Raw genomic sequence first — 22,936 nt, forward strand, 5'->3', positions numbered from 1 at the left:
CGTTGGGAAAGACAAAGTCATAGAGGAGCTTTTGCGCCAACGGTACCTTCAATATTTGATATGGGAACAAAATGCGTCATTGAGGTATAACATTGGAGGCAAAAAGATATCTTACACTGTATGGCAGACCATTTTCATTTGAACATGTGAGATGGGAATAAATGGTCTGTAAGCAGTATAATTTTAGGGCTCAAATGAATAAGAAAATGCATTGACTTGTAGCAATTAATGAACAGCAAGGTACTGACCTTTGTCCTGCGGCCTTCCCTGTATGTTATAAACTTCTGACCTCTACTGCTGAAGGACACATAGTAACTTGTCACCCATTGGTCAGAATTATGACGTCCTTGAGTGGAAACCCTAGTAACGTACGCGTCAGTTCCAAAGTCCACTTGAAGCCATTGTCTGTTGTTTCTATGACGTGAGCACCAGGCCCCTCCGTTTCTTCCAGCACGACGCTGATGCAGTCTTGCGTTTCTGGCCGCACAATAGAAGTTATATGAAGACGAGGCTCGGAACATGGGGTTCGGTATACGGCCATCTTCCAAACCAAGTGGAACGTCACATTTACCTGAAAAAAATGCATACCCCAACGATTACCGTATGGAACAAGGTTGCACCATCAAAGGTGTACAGTAGGGCCAATATTGGGTAATTTCTTTGTTTAACTATCTCATAACTATCTGACAACTAACTTCTGGTTATCGCTTCACAACAGAAGACAATTCACTTACTCCAAGGACATCCATACAATTCCATTCGCATGGAAATATGTGCCTTCCAGCCCCGTGGAACAAGGCGGACAAATCTTCCATAGAACGGTGGATCGAAAGATCGAGTCTGAATTCCATTTCTATCATAGTTGCCTGGGAACGTCTGTAGAGAAGCAAAAGTCGATGCCATGTTCTCAACTACTTGATAAATATAATAGTAAATGGTTTGAATCCAGGATTATCAGTAGTTCGTCTTGTGTGATCAAACTGAGCGAAAGTCGTCTTCAGAGAAGACAGTTCTTTCAGCACTACCCTCACCCGGACGGTCAGACAAGACGAACTACTTGATCAATAGTAGCATGTATTAATGATAAACAACTAAGGAAGTAACCTCCACAATATTGGAAGAACAATTATAATAAATGTAACCATTTCCTAACAAAATATTTTGCTTTGTTTTTTTAGAAAATCTAGGGGAAGAGACAATCAGTTTTGTGTACACAAGATATGCTAGGGAGTTTTAGTGTCTGTATACTATTAATTAACAGTTTCTCTGAAAATTATCAGTATCTCTAAGAATTTATTTCTTAATTCCTGAGGAAGGCCAGTGAAACTGACCGAAACTTTGTAGGCGGCGCTCCTCGACACGTAAAATTAAAAGAGCTACGTCACGGTTTGCGCATCTTGAAAATTTTAGCCTAAATTTTTCAAATTCGTCGTTTGTGATCCGTGTTAATCTTCTCCATCCTTAACCAACCTTGTTTCTTGACGATTATTACCTCTTTGGTGTTTTTCTATCTTAGTAAACCGTTATTTTCAGGTTTCCTTCAATTTAAAGGTGATTGTGGCCAAAATAACTCAAAATAAGGTGACTGACCTCCTTTAACCTCTGAAGACTCACCTTGATGTTATCCCACCATTCTCTGACGTAAGAGAAGCGTGTTCCATCTGAGCCATACAGGATTTGATACGCCGTTACCCACTGGTCAGCGTCCTGTCGTCCCTGTGTGTTAATACCTGAACACTTCATGTACCTTCCCATGTCAATCTGCAGCCACTGGTGATGGTTGTTATGACGTGAGGACCAGGCCCCCATCAACCGACCACGGCGCGCGCGGTAAAGTCTGGCCAACCAAGCCGCATGGTTTACATCCCACTGAGACGAGGCTGTCATGGCAGAATTCTTGATGCGGCCATTTTGAATACCAACGGGACGATTGCAGAAATTTTCTGAGGGAATGAAGACTTGTAAATATTAAACCTGCACCCTCTCTTTACCTAAAGTTGTAGTAAATCCACTTCTGTTTTGTCTAGTTAAGTCAAACTGCAACGGCTAAAGGAGCTACATCACGGTTTGTGCATCTTGAAAAGTTTTCTCTATTCCAAGTTCGCCGTTTTTTATCCGTGTTAATCTTCTCTATTCTTAACCATCCTTGTTCCTTTATGGTTTATTATTGTCTCTTTGGTGCTTTGCTATCTTAGTAAACCATTATTTTCAGGTTTCCTTCAATTTAAAGGTAATTTTGTACGTGCCCAAGATAACTCAAAATACCGTGAGTTAGCTCCTTCAAGGAAAAATACTCACCTCGAGCTCGGCAGCCATACAGCTCAACTCTCATTGCAATGTAACTTCGCCAGCTTCTTGGATGCAATCTGACAAAACGGGCTTTGATCGCTGGGACAATTGGGTGAAACACCGTGTGGAAAATGTCATAATTACCACGGAAAATCTGGAAAAGAGAAAACAGTTTTTAAGCCTAACTTCGCCTACAAAATTACAACAGCACGCGATAGTAAACAAAAGTTAGCACTTAAGACACTCGTAGAAACATTAAAGAATAAGGGCACCGACATATTACTACAGCTTGCCCACTGCTTCACTGTGCGAGTTTTCCAGCTATAGTAAGCAGCATACATGTCCAATCTTAGTGGCCATGATTCTTACCTTAACTCGACCATAGGTATTATACATCCTGAATCGCAGGCCCCGTCTACTGTATGATATCATATAACTTTTCACCCATTGATGGGCTTCTCTTCTTCCTTGTGTAGCGATTCCTTTAATAAGACTTATCTGTCTCAAGTCAATCTGCAGAAACTGTTTGGTGTTCCTGTGCCTCGCTACCCAGGCCCCTGTTCGTCCATGACTGGCATAGATGTTGAGCCGCGCTCGGTCAGGTCCATGATTGTAGTTGTATGAAGACGAAGCTCGAAGATGACCCGCTAAGATACGGTGATCCTCCATACCAAGAGGCATGGAGCAGCGATCTAAGGTATGATGGAATTATAAAATCCAAGAATCAAGCATCTTAGTTTTAAAGGCAAGAATTAAAAGATTCCCAATATACTGCTGTTTCGAGAAATGTTGTCCTGCAAAAGCGTACGCAACAATGTCGAAAGGTATCACGGGTAGAGCTGGCGTACGTAGTTTGATCAAAGTGTTTTCCTTCTATTAGCCTGGGACAACGTGAACCTCGATTAATCATTGGTCAACTAACGCTACCCATATAGTTGTCGGTGACACGTACGCTTCCACGCTTTCATAGGATAACATTTCTCAAAATAGCTGTAAACTACTCACACCTTTTACCACAAAAACGCGTACATGTATACTAACAACATACCATGCTTTTCCTTAATTTTAGTCTACGAACCTTATTGTCAACAGAGCTTTAATGTACACTTTGATAGCTGCTTACACGAGAAATCAGCGTCGCAAACTGCGTGACTATTTTAAGGGCGACACTTAATTGGTTTGTTAGACATCAATGTCGTGCTGTTTTATAGTCGTACAGCAATGGAAACGGACTTAAAACAACGTGCTGCAAACTAGAAATAAATTTGAGATAATTACAATGGGGAATGGGGATCTGCTCTGTTTTCTCAATTTTAGTAGTTGCTAACGAATCACTTTTAGGATTTATCACAAAATTCTGAGAACAAAAATCATTTCCAAGGCAATCAATTTCTAAATGAAATTCGCACTTTCTATTGGCATACCTATGTAGCATCCATAAAACTCAACTCTCATAGAGATGTGAGCGCGCCATCCCCAGGGTACCACTCTGATTAAACGGCCTTTGATTGGTGGATTGAATGGATACATGACAACAGAGTTGCGGTCACGATTTCCTGTGAAGTACTGTTTGAAGAGAAGAATACCAGTCAGTACGAAGCTACACTTAGTGTTCTACATAACTGTCAAATTTGTTCTTTTTAATTCTAACATCTAGGGTTTCCATGTACTGGTATAATTCATTTCATAAATGCTTGTCACGAAAGTTAAGTAACATTTCTTGAATGTAGATATCTTATAATTGATTTTATTTATTTAAAATTCACTTGTTCATTGAAGTGTCCCCAATTAGCTTTCAAAGCTAATTTTATAGATAGACACTCAAATAAAGTTCATGTATCTGTGTCTATGTTCTATACAGCCTCCTAATTGAGTGGGAGAACGCTTGCATTATTATCACAAAGCACTGAACCAAGTCGAAACCAAAGTCTTTTCAAGCTTTCTTAGCAGCTTCTTAGGGTTGCCACAAACTCGAAAGATCTATTTCTCCTTAACTCTACAGTTAACCCCCGCTATTTCGAACTCTTAAGGAAGCGTGAAGCGTGAAGCGTGAAGCGTTCGAGATGTTGGGGGTTCGAGACAGCCGATAGTAAATGCCTGAATAGCATATTCAGGTGAAAATGATTTGAGTTCGAGAGGAGTTCGAGAAAACTGAGTCCGATTTAAGTACAGTACTTTACTTAAATTGACAGGAAACAGTTAAATTGACAGGAAACACAACTTTGTAAATGATAGCTTATTTATACCTACCCTTCTGTTGTTTCGCTCTTTGTATTCCACAAATCGAATTCCATCCAAGCTGTGCATGCAATAATACTGAGTCACCCACTGATCAGCATCAGCTCTTCCTTGAGTAGCGATCCTGATGATCTTGGCTGCTTTTCCAAAGTTTACTTGTAGATACTGAAAACGGTTATTGTGTTTTGCTGACCATGCACCCATGTATCTTCCACGGCGATTCCAGTTAAGTCGTGCCAAGAAAGCTGCATGGTAGTTATCCCATTGAGATGATGCTGTTATCATGCGGTTATTAAGACGGCCTGATTGAAATCCCATTGGCTGATTGCACCGGCGGCCTGTGGAAAATACGTAAAAATTTCACAGCAGTGATAAACATTTCACAAAATTCGCGATACATTATACTAGAGGTAGATGTTTTGTGCCATATTGCTCTTACTGCGCGTATTTAAAACATTTAGTTGAATTGAGGGATACCAAACCCCCCACATTGAGGCGCGCGCGTAGTTCCCGCCGTTTTCCTGCCAAAATTGCTGCTTACAAACGTGACAAATTTTCGAAATCCTCTACTTTCAAGTTAAAAGTTAGGACAACCACTGAAAAGTTAACCTTTGTATGCCGCTCGTGCATAGAGGACTTAATAATGGTTATGTTTTTCCCCATTTAGTGGTTATTTACCGCTATTTTAGTTTGACACTTAAATAAAGGTATTCATTCATTCATTCATTCATTCATTCATTCGTCTTTTTGAACGTTTACGACCGCAGAAATTTGTACTTACCCAGTATACATCCATAGAGTTCTACACGCATAGCAATGTGTCCATACCATGTCCTGACATTCACACGCACATAACGAGCTGCAAACGGCTTGAACAAACGATGGGTAACAACGTAGTGTCTTTCTTGATTGGCTGGGAAGATCTGTTAGAATTATAAAGGAAACAACGAGAATTAACAGCGAATTGATATTTTAAGCGTTGTTTTTATTTACACTTGACTGAATTCTGCTGATTAAACAATAGCAGAATGATCAAACTAAAGAGAATATCTTATCCAAAATCCTTTACACAGAGTCATTAGAGAGAAATTACATTTCAAGAGGTGTTCTTACACCAGGTGATGTTTCGTGCTAATCGTCTTGTAATTTTATTGCAGTGTTAGGTGAAGACTTGCCGAAACATGGCTTACTAAGACACTCTTAAAACTAGTGTTTGCTGAGAAGTTGCTGCAAAAATTGTGAAAACTAGAACTGAACTGTACCTCGCACTAGGCTGGCTGTGACAAAAAAGGCAATTTTTCTTGCAACTTGTGTCGCAACAAAATATGGTGAAATTTGCCTCAAAAATTACGTAGTTTCACAACAACGTAACGTCCCTTAACACGCTGTGGTAAGTGGTTATAATAATGTGCCAAATCATTCCGTGACGAGATGTACAGTCAAGTTCAGACTTCCAAATTACTAGTGAATTTAATTGTTTAAAACCAATTCTGTTAAAATAATATGCTCTTCACTAACCCTTGTTCGTCTATTCTCCCTGTAAGGATAAAACCTGACTCCGTTCTGACTGTATGACAGAGTGTAACTAGTGACCCACTGATTTGCATCATATCGACCCTGAGTTGAAATCCTCTTCACAACAGACTTGGCTCCAAGGTCAATCTGTAGAAACTGGTGATTGTTGTTCACCCTGGCTAACCATCCACCGCGTGTGGCGCCGTGATTCCGAGCCTGTAATCTAGCAGACCAAGGACCATAGTATCGATTGTAAAACGAGGAGGCTGACATCATGGACTGTGTAATGCGGCCATCTTGGATTCCGAGTGGAACATCACACTTATCTACAATCAGGAGTGAAGAAAATCATCAACTACCATAGTTAAAAATATTTACCAGCCTCCACCACAGGCTTTTCTTTTTTTACTAGCGCAAAGAGCGATTGGGAGACTAAGGGTGAGCAAGAAAGCATGAGCGGGAGCTGGTAGTGAGTGAGGAGCGCGAGCGCGGGGAGCGATGGGAAGGAAAAAAAAATAGGGTTCTACCACTGAGCTACAGAAGACCCGTGGGAGCTTGGGCCATTAAGGTGTGACACCCTGCTTACTACTTAGAGTGGAATGTCGATAAGTGGCATATTTACATGTAGAGGGCTTCATGGAACATGACGGATTAATTGTGAATGGCGATAGCCAAAATAAGGTTGGGAATTCTTTGCTGAATGTGAAGAAGGCAGAACACTCTACTTGGTAAGATAGCACATTACGTATACCTGCTTTGCATCCATAGAACTCCACTCTCATACTGATGTGACGATACCATCCTCGCGGGATGATGCGGCAGAAGCGAGCAATGATTGGTGGGTTGATAACATTTGCAACAATGCTGTGTTGGTCTCGGTTGGCTTGGAAATACTTGAAAATCAAGATAATAGCAAATAGTCAGAGGCCTACTAAAAATACAGTGAAAAACAAAATAAAAGCTTTTACAAAGATGCGAGGCTTCATGAATCGCATTTGTGGCCATTTCTGAAGTGAGATTTAAATAAATGATCTTCCGTGACTTTCGTGAACTTTCACCTATGTAGGCTAATTTAATTTGGAATCGCGATAAACCAAGACAGGGCAAAAGGTTAGTGCTTTAAATACTCTTTCCATGTTACCCTGTAATCAATTATTTCTGCTGACCGAGAAAAAAGCTGCTTTGAGAACTCACAAATTCCAAACTAGGAATTCCCGAACTCCTTGATTTTAATACTATTATATAGAATTACAAGGTGTACTTTCTTGTTCACTTAAATATTGCTTTCTTTTGTCTTTGTCTTGTACAAGAAAACCTCATGCATATCAAACTTTTTTTCTGACTGAAATAAACAGTTTGACATAAGTGCTTTATTTCTACTAACCTTATCGTTGCTCCTATGTCTGTACAAAGTCCAGTGAGCTCCATCCTGACTGTAACTCAACTGGTACCTCGTCACCCATTGGTTGGTGTCCTGACGTCCTTGTGTTTCTATTTTCGTGATTTTCATTGGTTGTTTAAAGTCCACTTTAAGCCACTGATGATGATTGTTGTGTCTTGCGCACCAGGCTCCAACATAGCGACCACGTTTGACTGTGCCCATTCTGGCAAGTCTGGCTGCGTGGTACTTGTTCCATATTGAAGACGCCGTGATTTGCGCGTTCCTGATGGCCCCACTCCTCATTCCTAAGGCACTGTTACACAATGCCGCTGATGTAAAGTTCAAAGTATTAGAGAGAGTTCAAAGCAAAGCATCTTTAGCAATAAATGTGTTGGACTGGCAAATGATACCGAAGATGGTAGTTTAAGACACATTGTCGACTTGGTTCTGTCCTTGTACAGATTCGATACAAGAGACAAAAATAAATTTATATTACCCTGCAGCTAAAGAATGCGTCCTAAACAAAGGAAACACAATGGTTGTTCCTTTAGGAATTGCTAGTCAGAAACTCAAGCATATGTAACTACTTGATCAGATGGCAGGTCTTCTACTCAGTATAGTAAATGGAGGCTCGTATTCTGTGTAAAAGAGCTTTCGAAATAACAAAAATGCTTTATTGGGGATAGCGTACTGCTGTACACTTCTTCTTGTTACTGGCAAGTAAAATGACAAGCAAAGAATGAGTAGTGGTGGGATTATGAGTGAATCACTCTAGCAATGCGGCAGGTAACCCAAATGCCCTTTTTGCTCATTGACTAGCTGCAACTGTAATGCGACCCACCGTGTCTGAATCTGACTATTGTTGAATTTCATTGAAAATATAAGTTATTTATATATTACCTGAGCATCCGAACAGTTCAATTCTCATTGATATCCAACTGTACCAGGCCTTGGGATGAACCCTGACAAACACGGCAGCAAATCTCTTTCTGAAGCGATGGAACACTACAGAGTGGCGGTCTGTATTGGCTGTAAAAAGCTAGCACAAAGAAAAAGAGATATTGAAAAAAAGCAGTAGAATCTTGATGAAATACAGACATCTGTGATAGTCTACCAACACCCGTTTGAATGTAGGGCTCTCGCTGGAAGGATAGTGCACTCAAAGTTGCACTAATGTCTTAGCAAATTACATTAATGTAAAGTCGTCGAGTTTTTCTCGGTTAAAATGCACTTTTTGCAAATGGATCAAACGAGACACATGTACGCTGTGTGCAAACCTTGATCATTTCTGTCAGACTTGATCTCTGAAATATTGTGTCTGTTGATTCAAAATAAACTTCAAAAGGTGTTTCAAATGAAATAAAATCTCGAGCTCATAATCTGATTGTTAAATAAAAAAGTACTTCGTTTTCCACCTTCATCATCCAGAAGCCAACAAACATTTGCCATACTTTTCTTTTCTGACGTAAAAAGGCTAAAACTTGTCTTTAAGCTCTGACAGTATTCACGGACATCTTTAAGAGTAAGTGTTTACTGTTAACAGGCACCATGCCTTACCTTAACTCTTCCATTCTCTTTGTAATGAGCAAAATCCACACCGTTCACGCCATACGACAAAGTATAGCTCTTGACCCACTGATTTGCATCCTGTCGGCCTTGAGAACCAATACCTTTCATTCGGTAGATTTCCTGCATATTAACCTGCAACCACTGTCTGTTGTTACGATGTCGCACGCTCCATGACCAGCGGTGATTCAACCTTCCATGCCAAGGTGCCAAGTGATGGTTGTAATACGAAGAAGCAGAAAACGCTCCGTTTGTAATCCTCTTGTCCTCCAAGCCAAGAGGTACATAGCAAGGGTCTGGTGACGCAAAACAATTCAATCAGCTTTTAAAAACGTTAATTCAGGCCCCGTTCACACTACGCCGGAAAAATTTGAAAACGGAGTTTTCGTTTCGAAAACGCATCAAATGTTCTCCGTCCACACTACGTCGAGAAAGCGGAGTTTTAGCTCCAAAACGCATCAAATGTTCTTCGTCCATACTACGCCTGAGAAATTTGAAAACGCATCAATCACCGGCGACAGAAAAGCTTGGGTGTTAATCTCAGGATTATCAGTCATCGTTTTCGAAAATCTCGGATTTAAAAATGCTTTCCGTCCACACTAAAACGCAAAGCAGGCGTTTTCAAACTCTTCCGGTTTGAAGAGCGTTTTTGAAAAGCTCCGTTTTCGGTCCGGATTAGTCTGGACGGTAGGCCCAACCGTAGAAATAAAGCTGCGTTATCAAATTTATCGGGCGTAGTATGCGCGGGGCCTCATACTAATCTAGTTTCGCGTTCAGGTTTAGCCTTTCAACTGTTGGGCGTCACTGCAACTAAACAGGAAGCATAATCTCAACAATCCCATATCACATTTAAAGATCATTGAAAATAAATACACCACAGTGACCTTAACGAGTTTTTACCTTTCGCTCATGATACCCACACTAAATGATGCGCGCATGGCATCATTTAATTCTCGCAACCTGTTAAGAGTAAATGTCAGTAAAAAAGGAAACAATTATGGCCACAACTGTTTTTGCATGGAACACTGCCTTTATATCGCATATTTCCAACAACTGGCCCGATATTCTTCAGTTAGTCACTTTGGACTACAAACTAACGAGACTTAAACAAAACTGATCTTTTTTTTGACAGTGGCCACGATTTCTTCGAATTTTACTAACTCTTGAGTAAGTAAAATACACAGTGATAGACATTACCTTCCGCACATCCATAGAACTCAACCCTCATAGAGATGTGTCTGTACCACCCCCAAGGGCGTATTCGTACATAGCGAGCCCTGATTGGCGGGAACAAGCGATATTGAACAATACTGTTCTGATCTCTGTTTCCTGTAAAGTACTGTGGATCATAAAAGAAAACTCTTGAAATTGTGTTCTCAAACTTATTAATTACTTATCAAGTTTAAGCAAAGGAAATAATGACAGTGACGGTGTTTAGATATCTGATCTTAATTTGCATAAACTTCTACGATTTCATTTCCCCGTTTTCTCCTTAGTTTCAGTTTTGATTGAGAAAATAAATCAAACACTCAAGACAGTGTTTAAACACATTTCCAAACACCTCGACGAACGTCAAAAATACTCCGCCTCGCGTCGTGTTGTAAACTCTCTTCTCAGCGTTTGGAAATGTGGTCAAACACGGTCTTTCGTGTTTGATACATTACATAAAAACTGAAGGCAGGAAACAATCCATGTTACTTGAGACGAATAACCAGTAAGGAATCATTGGGAACTCTACCTTTCTGTTGCTATTTTCCTTGTACTCAGCAAAGCTACATCCATCCTGACTGTACGTGACAAAATATTGTGTGACCCACTGTGCCGCGTCTTGTCGTCCTTGTGTGGCAATCTTCACCACTCTCATGGCGCGACGGAAGTCCACCTGGTAATACTGGTAGCGGTCGTTACGTCGGGCACACCATGCACCCATCCTGGAACCTGTTCGGTGGAACTTCAGCCGGCCGTTGCGAGGTCCATGATTGACATCCCAGCTTGAGGAGGCTGACAGCTGTGTGAGTCGAATACGACCATTCTGCATACCCAGTGGCCTATCACATCTTGGACCTAATGAACAAAAACAAGATGAGACAACTCTGTTGTTATTTACCATTGACGAATCGTTTTCTCCGTATAAATGGTAAACAACCTACATATGATGAATATACTTTTTGAAAGGTGGATAAGAATTAAAAACTATCTGAAATATAACAGCAGTGAGTTTGGTAGAAACTACAAGCAGGTTAGTTTTTAGCCTGCGTAGCAATCGTTCTCATAAGGAGAGCTTTGTTCCGCATTCTTGCCTTGTGCAAATTGGAGCGAGAAAGTAAAAAAATTGACGAAGCAGGGGGTGGTCGGGCGAGCACCAACATCCCCTTGATCTAGCACCAATTTGCGCGCGGCCAGAATGGGGAAAAAGGCTCTTCGTATGGAAGCGCTTGCTACGCAAGAAAACTATTTTTTCTCTCTATGCAAACGTACCAGTAATGCAGCCATAGAATTCCACTCTCATTGAGATCCAACTACGCCAGGTCACAGGATAAATCCTAAAATATCTTCCCGACAGCGGCTTCAAGAATCGGTTACATACAACCATATATCGGTCATAATTACCCACAAATATCTAAATCAAGGATAAAAATAACCTAGTTAGCTAATGTTACAGTTAACAGCTATTGCAGTCTGTTTCACTATGTCTCCTTCGAATTTCAATGCACCTGCAAAACCTAACCAGCTGACAAACGACCTAGGTATTTTTATGACAGTTAGAAATAGAATGTGCTTAATTTTTGCTAAAAATATTCCGTTCGACAATTACATCGTATTTGGTATATTATGCTTTCATGGTTTGTAGGGCTCCACAACATGCCATGAATGCAAAAACACAACTTTGCCTTTCATGACGGAAAGGTGGGAAATGTGAGAGGTACTATCCGTTTAAAGGAGATGGTCATATTAAAAGCCTGGTTTCCAATAGGACATAAGCACAAGCACAGGTACAAGTAACAGCACACGGTAGTGAGGACGTCCATAACGCAACTATATGTACAGGCACATGAAGAAAAAAAAGTGTAAAGTGAGAACGCGCTGCTGTAAGTATAAGCAGAAGCAGAAGCGAAAGTCCGCCATCTTGTTCAGTGTATCGAGAAAGTATGGACCCGACAATAACGCAATTATCCATTCTAAACATGCCTACTTGCTTGGGTCGCCACGAAGCTCTTCGAAACGTCGCACAGGATTGGCTGAGAAAATGATATACAAACAATGGTAGCAATGGACCCTAGCCCTAAAACAATAAAGCTTCGTGCCAACAAGATCCAATGAAATTAGAGGTTCTAAAGAGCTGCATAACAACAGACTTACTTTTGCCTGTGTTGTGGGCGTTCTCACTACAGTTATGCTTATGCTTGTGCTTATGTAAAAGTGGAGGCTAGGCTTAAGAACGTAGTTTAGCCGGTTTTGCCGAATGTAGTTTACCTTGGTACCGCGTCCTTCTCTGTATGGTGTGAAATGTTGGCCATCTCGACTGTATGTCACGTAATAACTTGTCACCCACTGATCAGAGTTCTGACGACCTTGTGTGCAGACGCGCGTGATACGAGTTCGTCCTCCAAAATCAAACTGAATCCATTGGTTTCTGTCACTTCGTCTGGCACACCACGCCCCTCCAAGCCTGCCAACCCGTCTCTGATGCAGTCTAGCATTTCTTGGTGCGCAGTAGTAGTTGTAAAATGAAGACGCGGTAACAAGTTGGTCAGGGAAGCGGCCATCTTCCAAGCCAAGTGGAATATCACAACGGCCTAAACAAGAAATTTGTTCGTTATATTTCTGCTGTATTGTTTTGAATTCATTTTGGGCTTCCATCTTTATGACACAGCTTATCAAGTTCTTAATGAAGTACAAAGTAGTTTAGAGAAATATGAACAAGGATAAATCCATCTCACATCATCTTGTTTCACCGTACCCAAGTTCGCAATTAGCTAATCAGAGGCCGTATCCACCCTCTTGATATCCCGCGATATCAAGTCACTGACCTGATATGGCTACGATATCATGCTCACTTGGCCGAATTTGGGTGCGGTAAATACCTCATAGTCATTGTACTTTTTGGTAAACTTCGGCTGCATACCAGGCTCGTTTGGTCTCGCCATGGGATTTGTGGCTCGACGTACGAACCGTGGCTCGACCAAACTCGCCTGATGTGCCACCGAAGCGTACCAAAAAGGTACGATTAGGTATAAGAATCAGTGAAGTTGTATAACAAGACGGCAGTATTGTGGTAGATTTACTAATCTGTAGAGCAAAACATCAGGTTTAAATTCACCTAGTAAGCGAATATCGCCTCTCAGCCGAAGACTATGAGAGAGGAAAGGCCAAACATAGACAAGTTTAAAGATACCTATATCAAGACTTAAGTTAATTTTGTTCTGTTTCTATGAAACAAAACATATAATAAAGCCATTAACGACTGGGCCACACTACCAAGTGCTTTAAAGAAACTGATGCCGAAAACTATTTTTAAATACAAACTGAAACAGTTTTTATTGAACCATTTTTAACCTTAGTTAGTAGTACTTTAATTCTTGTTTTAGTTTTTAATCTTAGTTAGCTTACCGCACAGGTTTTTGTCCTTTTTATTGTATTTTAGATTTTAATGTATTTTAAATGTTTAACATTTATTTTCTCAGAGGACCCTCCTGAAAACCACCTTATGGTGATTGGAGGCCTCCTCTTAAAATATTATGTATTATTATTATTATTATTATTATTATTATTATTATTATTGTTATGTATTATTATTATTATTATAAACAATATTACACAGTAATAACACTTTTATACAAGGAACTGGAATTAAAAGTCTAACTGTAGAGTCTCAAACATGAAAGACGTACTCCATGGACATCCATACAGCTCCAGCCTCATTGAAATGTGGGCTCGCCAACCACGTATATGCAGTCGAACAAAGCGTCCATAGACTGGATATGGAAGAGGATTGTTACGTATTGAATATCTGTCCACATTGGCGGGGAAAGTCTGCAAGAGAACATTATACCCACTATTGTGATGAAAAAGAAAGAAAAGATATACGTATGACAACAGTCAATGGTAAGAATGACTCTGTCTAAAAATGGTAATTTCTTCGGTAAATCATGTTTTCTGATATAACTGGAGCTCAGTGGGACCCGTAAGAGGTCCCAATAGACCGTTTTCGATATATTAAAATTCAGCTTGGCAGTAAGGCTTAGAGGACACAAACAAAGGAAATGGAATGACCATGTTTATTCATTTCTTTTGTTTGTGTCCTCTGGGCCTTACCATCAAGCTGGAATTTAATATATCGAAAGTGTCCTATTCTAAAGCAACACATCAACAGACACTGAATTTTTCCGGCTCAATACCCTAAAATGTACCGCAAAAGCTCCCGCTGTGGACCTTTTGAGGCTGAACACCCTAAGAGGCACCAACACCGCTTTTTTTAACCCCTGAAAGGTACGAGGAGCACCCCCGTCCTTTTTATATGGGAGTCCTTCCCCTGGGACAGATACCTACCTTCACAACATCCCACCAATGCTTAACTTTGGCAAACTTTACTCCATCCGAGCTGTACAGAAAATAAAATGCCGTCACCCACTGGGCAGCTTCCGCTCTGCCTTGAGTAGCTACACCAGTGATCTTCATCGACCTCAAAAGATCAACCTGAATAAACTGATTGTGGTTGTTTCTCTTGGCAGACCAGGCCCCCATCAGTCTTCCACGGCGCAGGCGCCCGAGTCTGGCAAGATAGGGTGCATGGTTTTTATCCCATTGGGACGAGGCTGTGATGGCTGCATTTTTGATTCGGCCATTTTGCATACCCAGGGCACTGTCACACATGCGTTCTGCAACAAAATCAGAACTGTTAAATTTCTACAAAACAGTCTCCTGATATACATCATTCAAAATCTCTTCTCTATCTAGAATAAGAGCCACAGGATTAATATTCTAAAGAGTGAGATCAAACAACCTTTATATAATAAGTCGAATTATTCTCGCATTTTGATTGGTTCCTACTTATCATCTATTGGAGGACGGACGCTAGATTGTTAAGTTCTTACCGTTATATCTGCACCCGTACAGCTCAACTCTCATAGCAATGTAAGACCTCCATTGTTTGGGATGGATCCTCAAATACCGAGTTCTGATGTAAGGTGATACTCTTTGGGCAACAGTATGGTAGATATCGTAATTTCCACGGAATCTCTGCAGAAAAAATATAAGAAAGTACTTGACGTCAGGAGCATTGACTTGTTTACAAGATCGTTAAAATTAAGTAATTCACTTTCTTCGTAATTCTCGAAGACACGTGCCTGGTTGAACAGTATGAAACAACTAGGAGTATCGCCGAATGGTAACCTTATGTAGGTCATCCAATAGTTTGGTAGTGAGAAGGTGATTTCCATTTCACCCAAAATTCCGGAATTTCCGAGACGAAGGCAAATATATGGAAATTTCCTCGAAAAGTTTGCGGAAAATCCGAAAATTGTTGAATTTCCAAAATGCGAACCATTCAACCGAAAATTCAGAAAACTCCCAGACGAAAATCAAACGGAAGGGAAATTACCGGTCCCAAATTTTCGAAAATTTGTGAATCCCTCGAGAGGTTATCCTCTTTTCCAAAAATTACTGAGAATGCTATTCTATTTGCCACTGAGAATGTCTGGAAATTCAAACTGGAATTTTTGCTTGAATGGAAAGCACCCAGAGTTAATCTTCTACCCAGATTTCACCATGTGAGACTCTCTTCTGCTTGGCTGTGAGAGATTCAAGATTAACCCAAAGTAACACAGGGCCAGGGCTGTACTTCACACTAATCTGCCAACAGGCCAGACTAATAATTCAGAGCACAAAACTTTTAAGTACCTTGAGTCTTCCACCCACTGTATAAGCTCTAAATCTGCGGCCATCTTTACTGTATGAAAGGACATAGCTGATCACCCATTGATGGGCTTCTCTTCTTCCTTGAGTAGCGATTCCTTTGATAATACACATCTGTCTCATGTCAATCTGCAGAAACTGTTTAGTGTTCCTGTACTTCGCTACCCAGGCCCCTGTTCGTCCATGACTGGCATAAATGTTGAGCCGCGCTCGTTCAGGTCCATGATTGTAGTTATATGATGACGAGGCTCGCAGATGTCCTGGCAGTATACGGCCATCTTCCATACCAAGAGGCATGGTACATTTGTCTGTAAAGGTAAAAGGTAAAGTCTGCATACGAGCCAAGTGATCAGTCAAGCCGGCACTTCTCTCCGATCTCTATGTAGCATGAAGCGACTAGGGTATTTCTACTCCCCCCTGTATGGGATGCTAGGACATCGCAGGGTTACCCCCGGCATTAAATTCGCCGCTACCCATTTAATTTCAGTATAATCCTGAGTGAGGGGAGGCACTGTGAGAATACGGTGTCTTTCCCAAGAACTTAATTGTCAGCTTGTGTAAAGGCATTGTACAATGGTCTTTGAAAAGGAAAACATTTATATTTGTTCATTCATTCCTTTCCTTTAATATAAGTAGACAGTAAAACACAGAACAAACCCAAGTTAGTACAAATACGGGTAGCAAAAAACAGAATAGGCTGCTAAAATTAAAATATGGAATACTACAGGCTGTTGTCCAGTAAAACAGACAGAAAAAAGATTTCAGTAACAACAAGTCTAAACAGGAGTCTAAAAAGTAAATGTCTATACTGTACTAATAAAATACAAAATTGCTAAGAAAGAGGCTTTTGTCTACCCCAACCCCTGTCTACAAGCTGACGATATCATCTGTAGTAAGTTCACCTGTGAAACATCCGTAGAACTCCACTCTCATTGAGATGTGTCTGTACCATCCCCATGGATGAACCCGGATGTAACGACATCGAATTGCTGGATTAAAGGGGTTGGAGACTACCGTATTACGGTCGCGGTTTCCAGTGAAATACTGTCAAGAAGAACAATAACGGAAACGAGTTAACCACTACTAAACCACTCAGGCTGGCCTATTTCAATTTTTGAAGGAAGGATATTAAGATGGTGAGTTCTTACTGGTGATATGGATACACCATAAGCTTGCTATTTCAAATTAAAGGGACTATTATTTTCATAGTCATTCTGTTATTCTTAGAAGGTGCACTGTTTCACTGTTTCTTAGCTCGATTGCTTAGTTACTTCATCTAGATTAAGACCGTTTAAAAAGTAACCTTAAGATAAGTGAGTCTGCTAACTGTTTCACAAAGTATTTGCTTCCATGCACTTTCTCTATCTCTAGACCTCTCAGGAAACTGAGGTTTACTTCAGTAGGTTCAAAAGGTCACATCTTTGGGTTGTGATTGCTAGATTTCGATCCATAAGGATTGACAACGGCGAGAAACGTAATCATAACTTAGAGCTCGTTTGTTACTGAAAGGCGCAATAAAGTTTCAATTATGTAAGATGTATCGTGCTACCTTTCTATTATTTCGCTCTTTGTACTCCACAAAATTGATCGCATTAACACTGTGCGTTATGTAATACTGCGTGACCCATTGATTTGCATCCTGGCGGCCTTGAATGGCCATCTTAATAATCTTAGCCAGCCTTGTGAAGTCAATCTGAAGATACTGATATCGGTTATTGCTCCTTGCACACCATGCTCCCATGTACTTTCCAACGCGCGGGCGATGGAGCCGCCCCAAGAAAGCAGCGTGGTATCTATCCCATTGAGAGGATGCCTTCATCAGGTGATTTCTGAGACGTCCATTTTGTAGTCCCATTGGCTGATTACATAGACGACCTTGGATGAAAAAGAAAGACATTTTCTAGTTAACCATCTCGAATTCAATCACAAAATAAGTGAAATTGATACCACAAGAAAGCGTCGAGGGTATAGTAGTTGAGAAACCTGATCGAACTGAGTGTTATTTTGAATCTCCTCATTACTCCTCCCCCCTCCCCTCCCCTCCCCTCCTCTCCTCGCCTCCCCATGTTTTAAAAGAATTAAGCAAGAATTGGGGATAGAAAATCCAAAAAATGCTTGGCAGAGATGGGGTAATATGTTAGGAGTAAGGGGTGATATTTTTTCTGGGGACTCAAAAATAACGCAGTGTATCAACAATTCTTGTGCATCTTACCCAGTCTACAACCGTACAGTTCAACCCTCATGGAAATGTAGCCGTACCAACTGCGGACATTTATGCGCACATAACGAGCCACAAATGGCCTGAAGAAACGATGAGTGACCACAAAGTACCTCTCGATATTGGCTTTGAATATCTAAAATAAAAAAGTGACATTGACACTACTTATAATTCTCTCTCACTTTATGATCATTACAATCTCAATAACTTCGTGACAGTACGTTAGGGTAGCAAATCTCTGCACTGCATATGCAAAGTCCGCAACACCATGATTGCAAAATTCTCACATTTTGACAACTAGTTTGAAGTTTACTTCAAAAGTATGAAAAACCAGACACATCACAGGTAATTATCAGATATTCTTTTATATATCTTATAACTGTACATTAAACTTGAGGAAGCCTAAACACATATAAGCTTTCTAGCTTCTTTTAGGTCTTCTCGCCACTTAACTTTTCTGTAAGTTTTTTTTTTCTTACGTCTTGTAATTTTGTTTGTGTGGCAAAGATAAATATCTTCCCTTGGAACACGGTAAATGTAGAATGTCCAAACTAGAGGACCCCGCTAATTCGAAAATCCTCGTTATTTCGAACTCAAAACCATTTGCCTTAGATTTGCCCTTCAGCCATTTACTATCGGCTTTTTCGAACTCCCCCTATTTCGACCTTTGTTTCATTTCCCCGGAGAGTTCGAAATAACGGGGTTTAACTGTACATGTGATTTCAGTCACCATACCCTTATCTTCCTTCCCTCAGTGTATGGCACGAACTTGTCGCCCTTCTGGCTGTAAGACACCGTGTAAGACTTGACAAACTGGTTGGCATCATAACGTCCCTGGGTACAGATTCTCTTCACTCTGGACTTGGCTCCCAAGTCAATCTGCAGCCACTGCTTATTATTATTGTACTTAGCAATCCAGCCTCCTCGAGTGGAGCCATGGTTCCGCGCCTGGAGCCTCGCACTCCAAGGACCGTAGTAGTGGTTGTACATGGAGGAAGCCGTGAGCATAGATGGGGTGACACGACCATCTTGAAGACCGAGCGGAACATCACATGGATCTGTACGTACAAAGATTGCAAACCATGAATTTTCACAATATTGCCTTTATATTTACTTAATGATCCTCTTTCGAGGCCTGGTCTGAGCTTCCACTAACGATACATTTAGGAAATAACACACTGGCTGTGGGTAAAATTTGGGTGGCAGGGAAGGACGACTGGGGAGTAGGGGCCCAGGAAGGGGGCTCTCCTGGGGGAGTACAGGTCGGGTGGTACCGGGGGTAGCCACCCTGGAATAAAAGTTCCAGACCTGCCTCCAGGGGTGAGGCCCATATCCCACAGTCCCGGGGCACTGAGGGAACCAGGAGGGGGAGCCACTCCTGGGGGGAGTACAGATCAGGTGGTACCGGGGGTAGCCACCTTGGAATAGGTAATTTCTCCGGACCTGTCTCCAGTAGGCTAGAGCCTTACTGTGGGGTAAAGTGCAGCTAATGGATGCACTTCTCTGCCACCGTCCTTTAATAACAAACAACAGAAAGTCACCAAATACAGTCTCTGTTCATTGCACCCTGAATGATAAGGTCTAAGGCTTGCTAAGAGACAGATCACCCTAGCCTATAGCCATTAATGGTATAATTATTATTATTATTATTATTATTTTATAATAAGCAAATGATATCATAAGTATATATGGATAAATGTTTTTCTAAAAGTAGCGGAATAGTAATGTTCAGTATCTATACACGACATTCTGAATTGTAGTGTCAAAGCCTGCCTCCATTTTTTTTTTTTTGGGAAGACAGATTATTAGCCTTATTCATGGTGAACATTTCTATAGATCTAAATGATTTTGTTTATTCGCTTGAAGATGGTCCTAAAGCGTAGTATCAGGAGTTCAGATGTGTAGAGCAAGGGTCCCAGTCATGGGAGGGTGGGAGGGTAAAAGAAAAATCAGTGGCGAAGGATCGGCACAAACGAGAAGACTGAATACAACAAGGAGCGTGTGCTTGAATAGAGGTCAGGGGCATGAGGTGGACACGTGAGAGACATGACCGGAACCATTGATACACTGTCTTTTACAGATGTAGATAACAGTGGCTTTACTTAGGAAATGAAAGGTTTGTTGTGATATCCAAAGGGGGTGATTGTTTTCAACTGGGAATCCCTGATGGACTTTGAGATCAGGAATTGGTGGCATGTTACCTATGTTACTGGGATTTACTTATGAGCGTGACACGAGGTTCATAGTGTTACATGTCTCTGAAATAAAGTGTTACAATGCAGAATGTGTGTGCCTGTCTTTGAGATATTGTCTCTCAGTTCTCATTAACATCAGTTTACGGATGCCATAAACTTAAACTTATCAAACTCATTAATAATTCATCAAGTTTGAACAAAGGAAATCATGACCGTGAATCTGATGTTATTAGCATAGATTTTACGATATTGTTTCTCCGTTTTTTCCTTCGTCTTAGTTTCGATTGAGAAGATGCGTCAAACGCAAAAGACCGTGATTGATTACATTTCCAAACTCCTCAAAGTTCGTCTAAAATACTCTGCTGCTCGTCGTATTTTCAACTCTCTTCTCGGTGTTTGGAAATGTGGTCAAAGACGGTCTTTCGTGTTTGATATATTACCTCAAAGTCTAACCAAGAGTCTGGCAAAACAACAGTTAAATAGAACGTGATATGCGGCGGATCTTATGAACATAGGAATAGAGAGCGTACGGGAAAAAAAATTGGTGCACGTTTTTCAAAGCGAGTGTGAAACAGCTATTCGACGAAAAGAAATGATTACTCAATATTCATCTTGAAATCGCTCATCCTCAGCCATCGAGACTATTGCAATCTGAGTAGTAAGATCATATCTCAAACACTAGTCTGAAACAACTTTTCAAAAAAAAATGTTAATAGGCTTAAAAATCCCAACTGGTGGGAGGCAGACCAGTTGGCTTCTTACAAACATGACGAGGAGTTGAACTAGTTTCTACCGATAAACAATTCCAGCTTACTGGTCAGAGCGGGACTTAAACCCGCGAACTCCAGATTTCCAGTCCAGCGCCCTAACCACTAAGCTACGCTGCCTTCTTTAATAAAAAGATTCAATGGTGCTGCTCAAAAGCCCAAAAACATGGTCCATTTTACTAACCAGTTCTGCATCCGTAGAATTCAACTCTCATAGAGATGTGACTTCGCCATCCCCAAGGGTGAATTTTGATAAATCGAGCATATACTGCAGGATTCAGAGCTTGTATTTTGATGCTGTTTTGATCATTGTTGCCACGGAAAGTCTGAAAAGAAATAATTTCACATATTTAACAAAACATGCTTGCAAATTAGGTACAAAACAAGAATAAATTGGTTCTGTGTACCGAGTTTCTACAACTTTTCTCTTCTTTTTCCTCTTGAAAGCGTCGCAAAATCGTTCACATTACATTGGATCGGAATGTCTTGAGCAAAAAGTTATGGAATACTTTCTTCCAAAAACCAAAAATAAAAAATAAAAAAAAATACCCTGGATATAATTTTCTCTAATCATGTGTTACTAGGGTTATTCCACTTAAGAAGATAACTTCAGTACAGTGTAAACCCCAGTTTCTCAAATTATCCGATTTTTCAAACCAGTTTTCGTTTTCCTTGGAGGTTCGAAAAATCGGGATTCTACTGTAAATGGATGTTTGGCAGGATACTTCACACGAACAGGTCCGGGTTGTTCGAAGGCTGGGTAACGCTATCCACCACGGTGTAAATCACTATCCAGCGGATAGCGTGGTTTGTTTTGTTAACACTTATCCACTGGAGAGCGAATTATCCAGCCTTCCAACAAGTGGGGTCAGGCTTTCCCACTACGATCACATTTTCTCACCTTATCGCTGTTCTTGAATCGATAAACCTGCCAATGAACACCATCTAAACTGGAAGATACTCTATAGTACGTCACCCACTGGGCAGCATCCTGTCTTCCCTGAGTGGCTATCTTGGTGATTTTCATTGTCCGACCAAAGTCCACCTTAATCCACTGATTCTTGTTGTTGTGCCTTGCGCACCAGGCTCCAACATATCTACCCCTCTTATGTAGTCCCAGTCTCCCAAGTCTGGACGCGTGGTAGACGTTGTATTCTGATGATGCTGTGATTCTGCTGTTTCGTAGACGGCCATTTTGTAAACCTAAGGGAGTGTTGCAGAGAGCACCTAGGGAAATAAAATGCATTAGTTTTAATTTTATCCCTTATAGATTAATCAGTCAAATTGTGGCAGACATTTGAAATTGAAATGTTTTGTAGAACAGGTAACGATTGGCAACTTGAAGTAGCTGGAATGCCCCATTTGGTATGCTGAATTTTTCCATACATTGAGAGTCATTTAGCGTGATCAATGATTCAGGGAAATCTCACATTTTTTCCATATTTCTCTCAAACATCTAAAGTGGTTATTCAAAGACGCCCGTCAAATACTAAGGCTACTAATGGGTTCTAACTTACTTGTACAGCCAAAAAGTTCAACTCTCATTGAAATCCAACTGTACCACGTTCTTGGATGGATCTTCACGTAAGCAGCACTGAATGTCTTCAAGAAGTGATGATATACTACAGAATGTCTGTCAGTATTGCCTGAAAAAATCTATGATGGATAAACAACAAACTGCCGCTGTCAGTTTACTACAAAATGTAGAAATTGTGGTTTGGTTTTATTCTAAGTAAATAGACCATTTTCGTATTCTCGGTATTGGATTTGAACTAGCTTGTAATGGACGCTTATGTGGGGGAATATCATTAAAGAGAGATAAATGTCATTTGCATTTGAAAAGACTCCCCGC

At 40.7% G+C, this 22,936-nt stretch overlaps 6 protein-coding genes and 1 long non-coding RNA gene across 7 annotated transcripts; all 7 read right to left on the reverse strand.

The window, feature by feature from the left end:
• Positions 1 to 647: 647 nt before the first annotated feature.
• On the reverse strand, positions 648 to 2,439 carry LOC110068482 (lactadherin-like). Its single transcript, XM_089287730.1, has 3 exons — positions 2,299 to 2,439; positions 1,615 to 1,943; positions 648 to 876 (listed from the first exon to the last, which is right to left on the reverse strand). The coding sequence occupies exons 1-3, from the start codon at positions 2,330 to 2,332 to the stop codon at positions 727 to 729; spliced, it is 513 nt and encodes a 170-aa protein (XP_089143856.1). The 5' UTR covers positions 2,333 to 2,439; the 3' UTR covers positions 648 to 726.
• Positions 2,440 to 2,571: 132 nt separating this feature from the next.
• Positions 2,572 to 11,498, reverse strand: LOC110068481 (uncharacterized). Its single transcript, XM_089287378.1, has 13 exons — positions 11,468 to 11,498; positions 10,728 to 11,053; positions 10,187 to 10,328; positions 8,981 to 9,285; positions 8,324 to 8,462; positions 7,427 to 7,752; positions 6,794 to 6,935; positions 6,046 to 6,368; positions 5,309 to 5,450; positions 4,540 to 4,865; positions 3,714 to 3,855; positions 2,659 to 2,981; positions 2,572 to 2,610 (listed from the first exon to the last, which is right to left on the reverse strand). The coding sequence occupies exons 1-13, from the start codon at positions 11,496 to 11,498 to the stop codon at positions 2,572 to 2,574; spliced, it is 2,706 nt and encodes a 901-aa protein (XP_089143504.1).
• A 966-nt stretch (positions 11,499 to 12,464) lies between these two features.
• LOC110068479 (uncharacterized) lies at positions 12,465 to 14,015 on the reverse strand. Its single transcript, XR_016206329.1, has 2 exons — positions 13,882 to 14,015; positions 12,465 to 12,786 (listed from the first exon to the last, which is right to left on the reverse strand). It is a non-coding gene; the product is annotated as an uncharacterized LOC110068479 (long non-coding RNA).
• A 21-nt stretch (positions 14,016 to 14,036) lies between these two features.
• On the reverse strand, positions 14,037 to 16,629 carry LOC110068664 (EGF-like repeat and discoidin I-like domain-containing protein 3). The gene is made up of 4 exons (XM_020776074.2): positions 15,890 to 16,629; positions 15,085 to 15,229; positions 14,540 to 14,868; positions 14,037 to 14,045 (listed from the first exon to the last, which is right to left on the reverse strand). The coding sequence occupies exons 1-4, from the start codon at positions 16,238 to 16,240 to the stop codon at positions 14,037 to 14,039; spliced, it is 834 nt and encodes a 277-aa protein (XP_020631733.2). The 5' UTR covers positions 16,241 to 16,629.
• Positions 16,630 to 16,771: 142 nt separating this feature from the next.
• Positions 16,772 to 17,930, reverse strand: LOC149113712 (lactadherin-like). The gene is made up of 2 exons (XM_089287380.1): positions 17,454 to 17,930; positions 16,772 to 16,948 (listed from the first exon to the last, which is right to left on the reverse strand). Exons 1-2 carry the CDS (start codon positions 17,799 to 17,801, stop codon positions 16,772 to 16,774), a joined length of 525 nt encoding a protein of 174 aa, XP_089143506.1. The 5' UTR covers positions 17,802 to 17,930.
• Positions 17,931 to 18,053: 123 nt separating this feature from the next.
• On the reverse strand, positions 18,054 to 19,453 carry LOC110068478 (lactadherin-like). Its single transcript, XM_089287381.1, has 3 exons — positions 19,435 to 19,453; positions 18,858 to 19,180; positions 18,054 to 18,258 (listed from the first exon to the last, which is right to left on the reverse strand). The coding sequence occupies exons 1-3, from the start codon at positions 19,451 to 19,453 to the stop codon at positions 18,094 to 18,096; spliced, it is 507 nt and encodes a 168-aa protein (XP_089143507.1). The 3' UTR covers positions 18,054 to 18,093.
• A 2,356-nt stretch (positions 19,454 to 21,809) lies between these two features.
• LOC110068477 (lactadherin-like) lies at positions 21,810 to 22,736 on the reverse strand. Its single transcript, XM_020775855.2, has 2 exons — positions 22,602 to 22,736; positions 21,810 to 22,311 (listed from the first exon to the last, which is right to left on the reverse strand). Exons 1-2 carry the CDS (start codon positions 22,627 to 22,629, stop codon positions 21,953 to 21,955), a joined length of 387 nt encoding a protein of 128 aa, XP_020631514.2. The 5' UTR covers positions 22,630 to 22,736; the 3' UTR covers positions 21,810 to 21,952.
• Between the last annotated feature and the right edge of the window lie 200 nt (positions 22,737 to 22,936).

Source organism: Orbicella faveolata, unplaced genomic scaffold, assembly GCF_042242905.1.
Source record: "Orbicella faveolata isolate gen_17 unplaced genomic scaffold, um_ofav_v1 contig_14, whole genome shotgun sequence".
NCBI lineage: Eukaryota > Metazoa > Cnidaria > Anthozoa > Scleractinia > Merulinidae > Orbicella > Orbicella faveolata.

Excerpts from the sequence above, each read along its gene's own strand:
- LOC110068482 (XM_089287730.1), bottom strand. The coding sequence starts at position 2,332 with ATGAGAGTTGAGCTGTATGGCTGCCGAGCTCGAG. Across the intron at positions 1,944-2,298 it reads GTATGGCTGCCGAGCTCGAG|AAAATTTCTGCAATCGTCCC; the intron begins GTGAGTATTTTT and ends TCATTCCCTCAG. Across the intron at positions 877-1,614 it reads AATGGTGGGATAACATCAAG|ACGTTCCCAGGCAACTATGA; the intron begins GTGAGTCTTCAG and ends GCTTCTCTACAG.
- LOC110068481 (XM_089287378.1), bottom strand. The coding sequence starts at position 11,498 with ATGAGAGTGGAATTCTATGGCTGCATTACTG. Across the intron at positions 5,451-6,045 it reads GGGAGAATAGACGAACAAGG|ATCTTCCCAGCCAATCAAGA; the intron begins GTTAGTGAAGAG and ends TAATTCTAACAG. Across the intron at positions 2,982-3,713 it reads GTTTTATGGATGCTACATAG|ATCGCTGCTCCATGCCTCTT; the intron begins GTATGCCAATAG and ends ATCATACCTTAG.
- LOC110068664 (XM_020776074.2), bottom strand. The coding sequence starts at position 16,240 with ATGCAGACTTTACCTTTTACCTTTACAGACAAATGTACCATGCCTCTT. Across the intron at positions 15,230-15,889 it reads CAGTGGGTGGAAGACTCAAG|AGATTCCGTGGAAATTACGA; the intron begins GTACTTAAAAGT and ends TTTTTTCTGCAG. Across the intron at positions 14,869-15,084 it reads GTACGGGTGCAGATATAACG|AACGCATGTGTGACAGTGCC; the intron begins GTAAGAACTTAA and ends ATTTTGTTGCAG.
- LOC149113712 (XM_089287380.1), bottom strand. The coding sequence starts at position 17,801 with ATGTCTTTCTTTTTCATCCAAGGTCGTCTATGTAATCAGCCAATGGGA. Across the intron at positions 16,949-17,453 it reads AAGAGCGAAATAATAGAAAG|TATTTCACTGGAAACCGCGA; the intron begins GTAGCACGATAC and ends TCTTCTTGACAG.
- LOC110068478 (XM_089287381.1), bottom strand. Across the intron at positions 18,259-18,857 it reads CTGAGGGAAGGAAGATAAGG|ATATTCAAAGCCAATATCGA; the intron begins GTATGGTGACTG and ends TTTTTATTTTAG.
- LOC110068477 (XM_020775855.2), bottom strand. The coding sequence starts at position 22,629 with ATGAGAGTTGAACTTTTTGGCTGTACAA. Across the intron at positions 22,312-22,601 it reads TGAACTTTTTGGCTGTACAA|GTGCTCTCTGCAACACTCCC; the intron begins GTAAGTTAGAAC and ends TTATTTCCCTAG.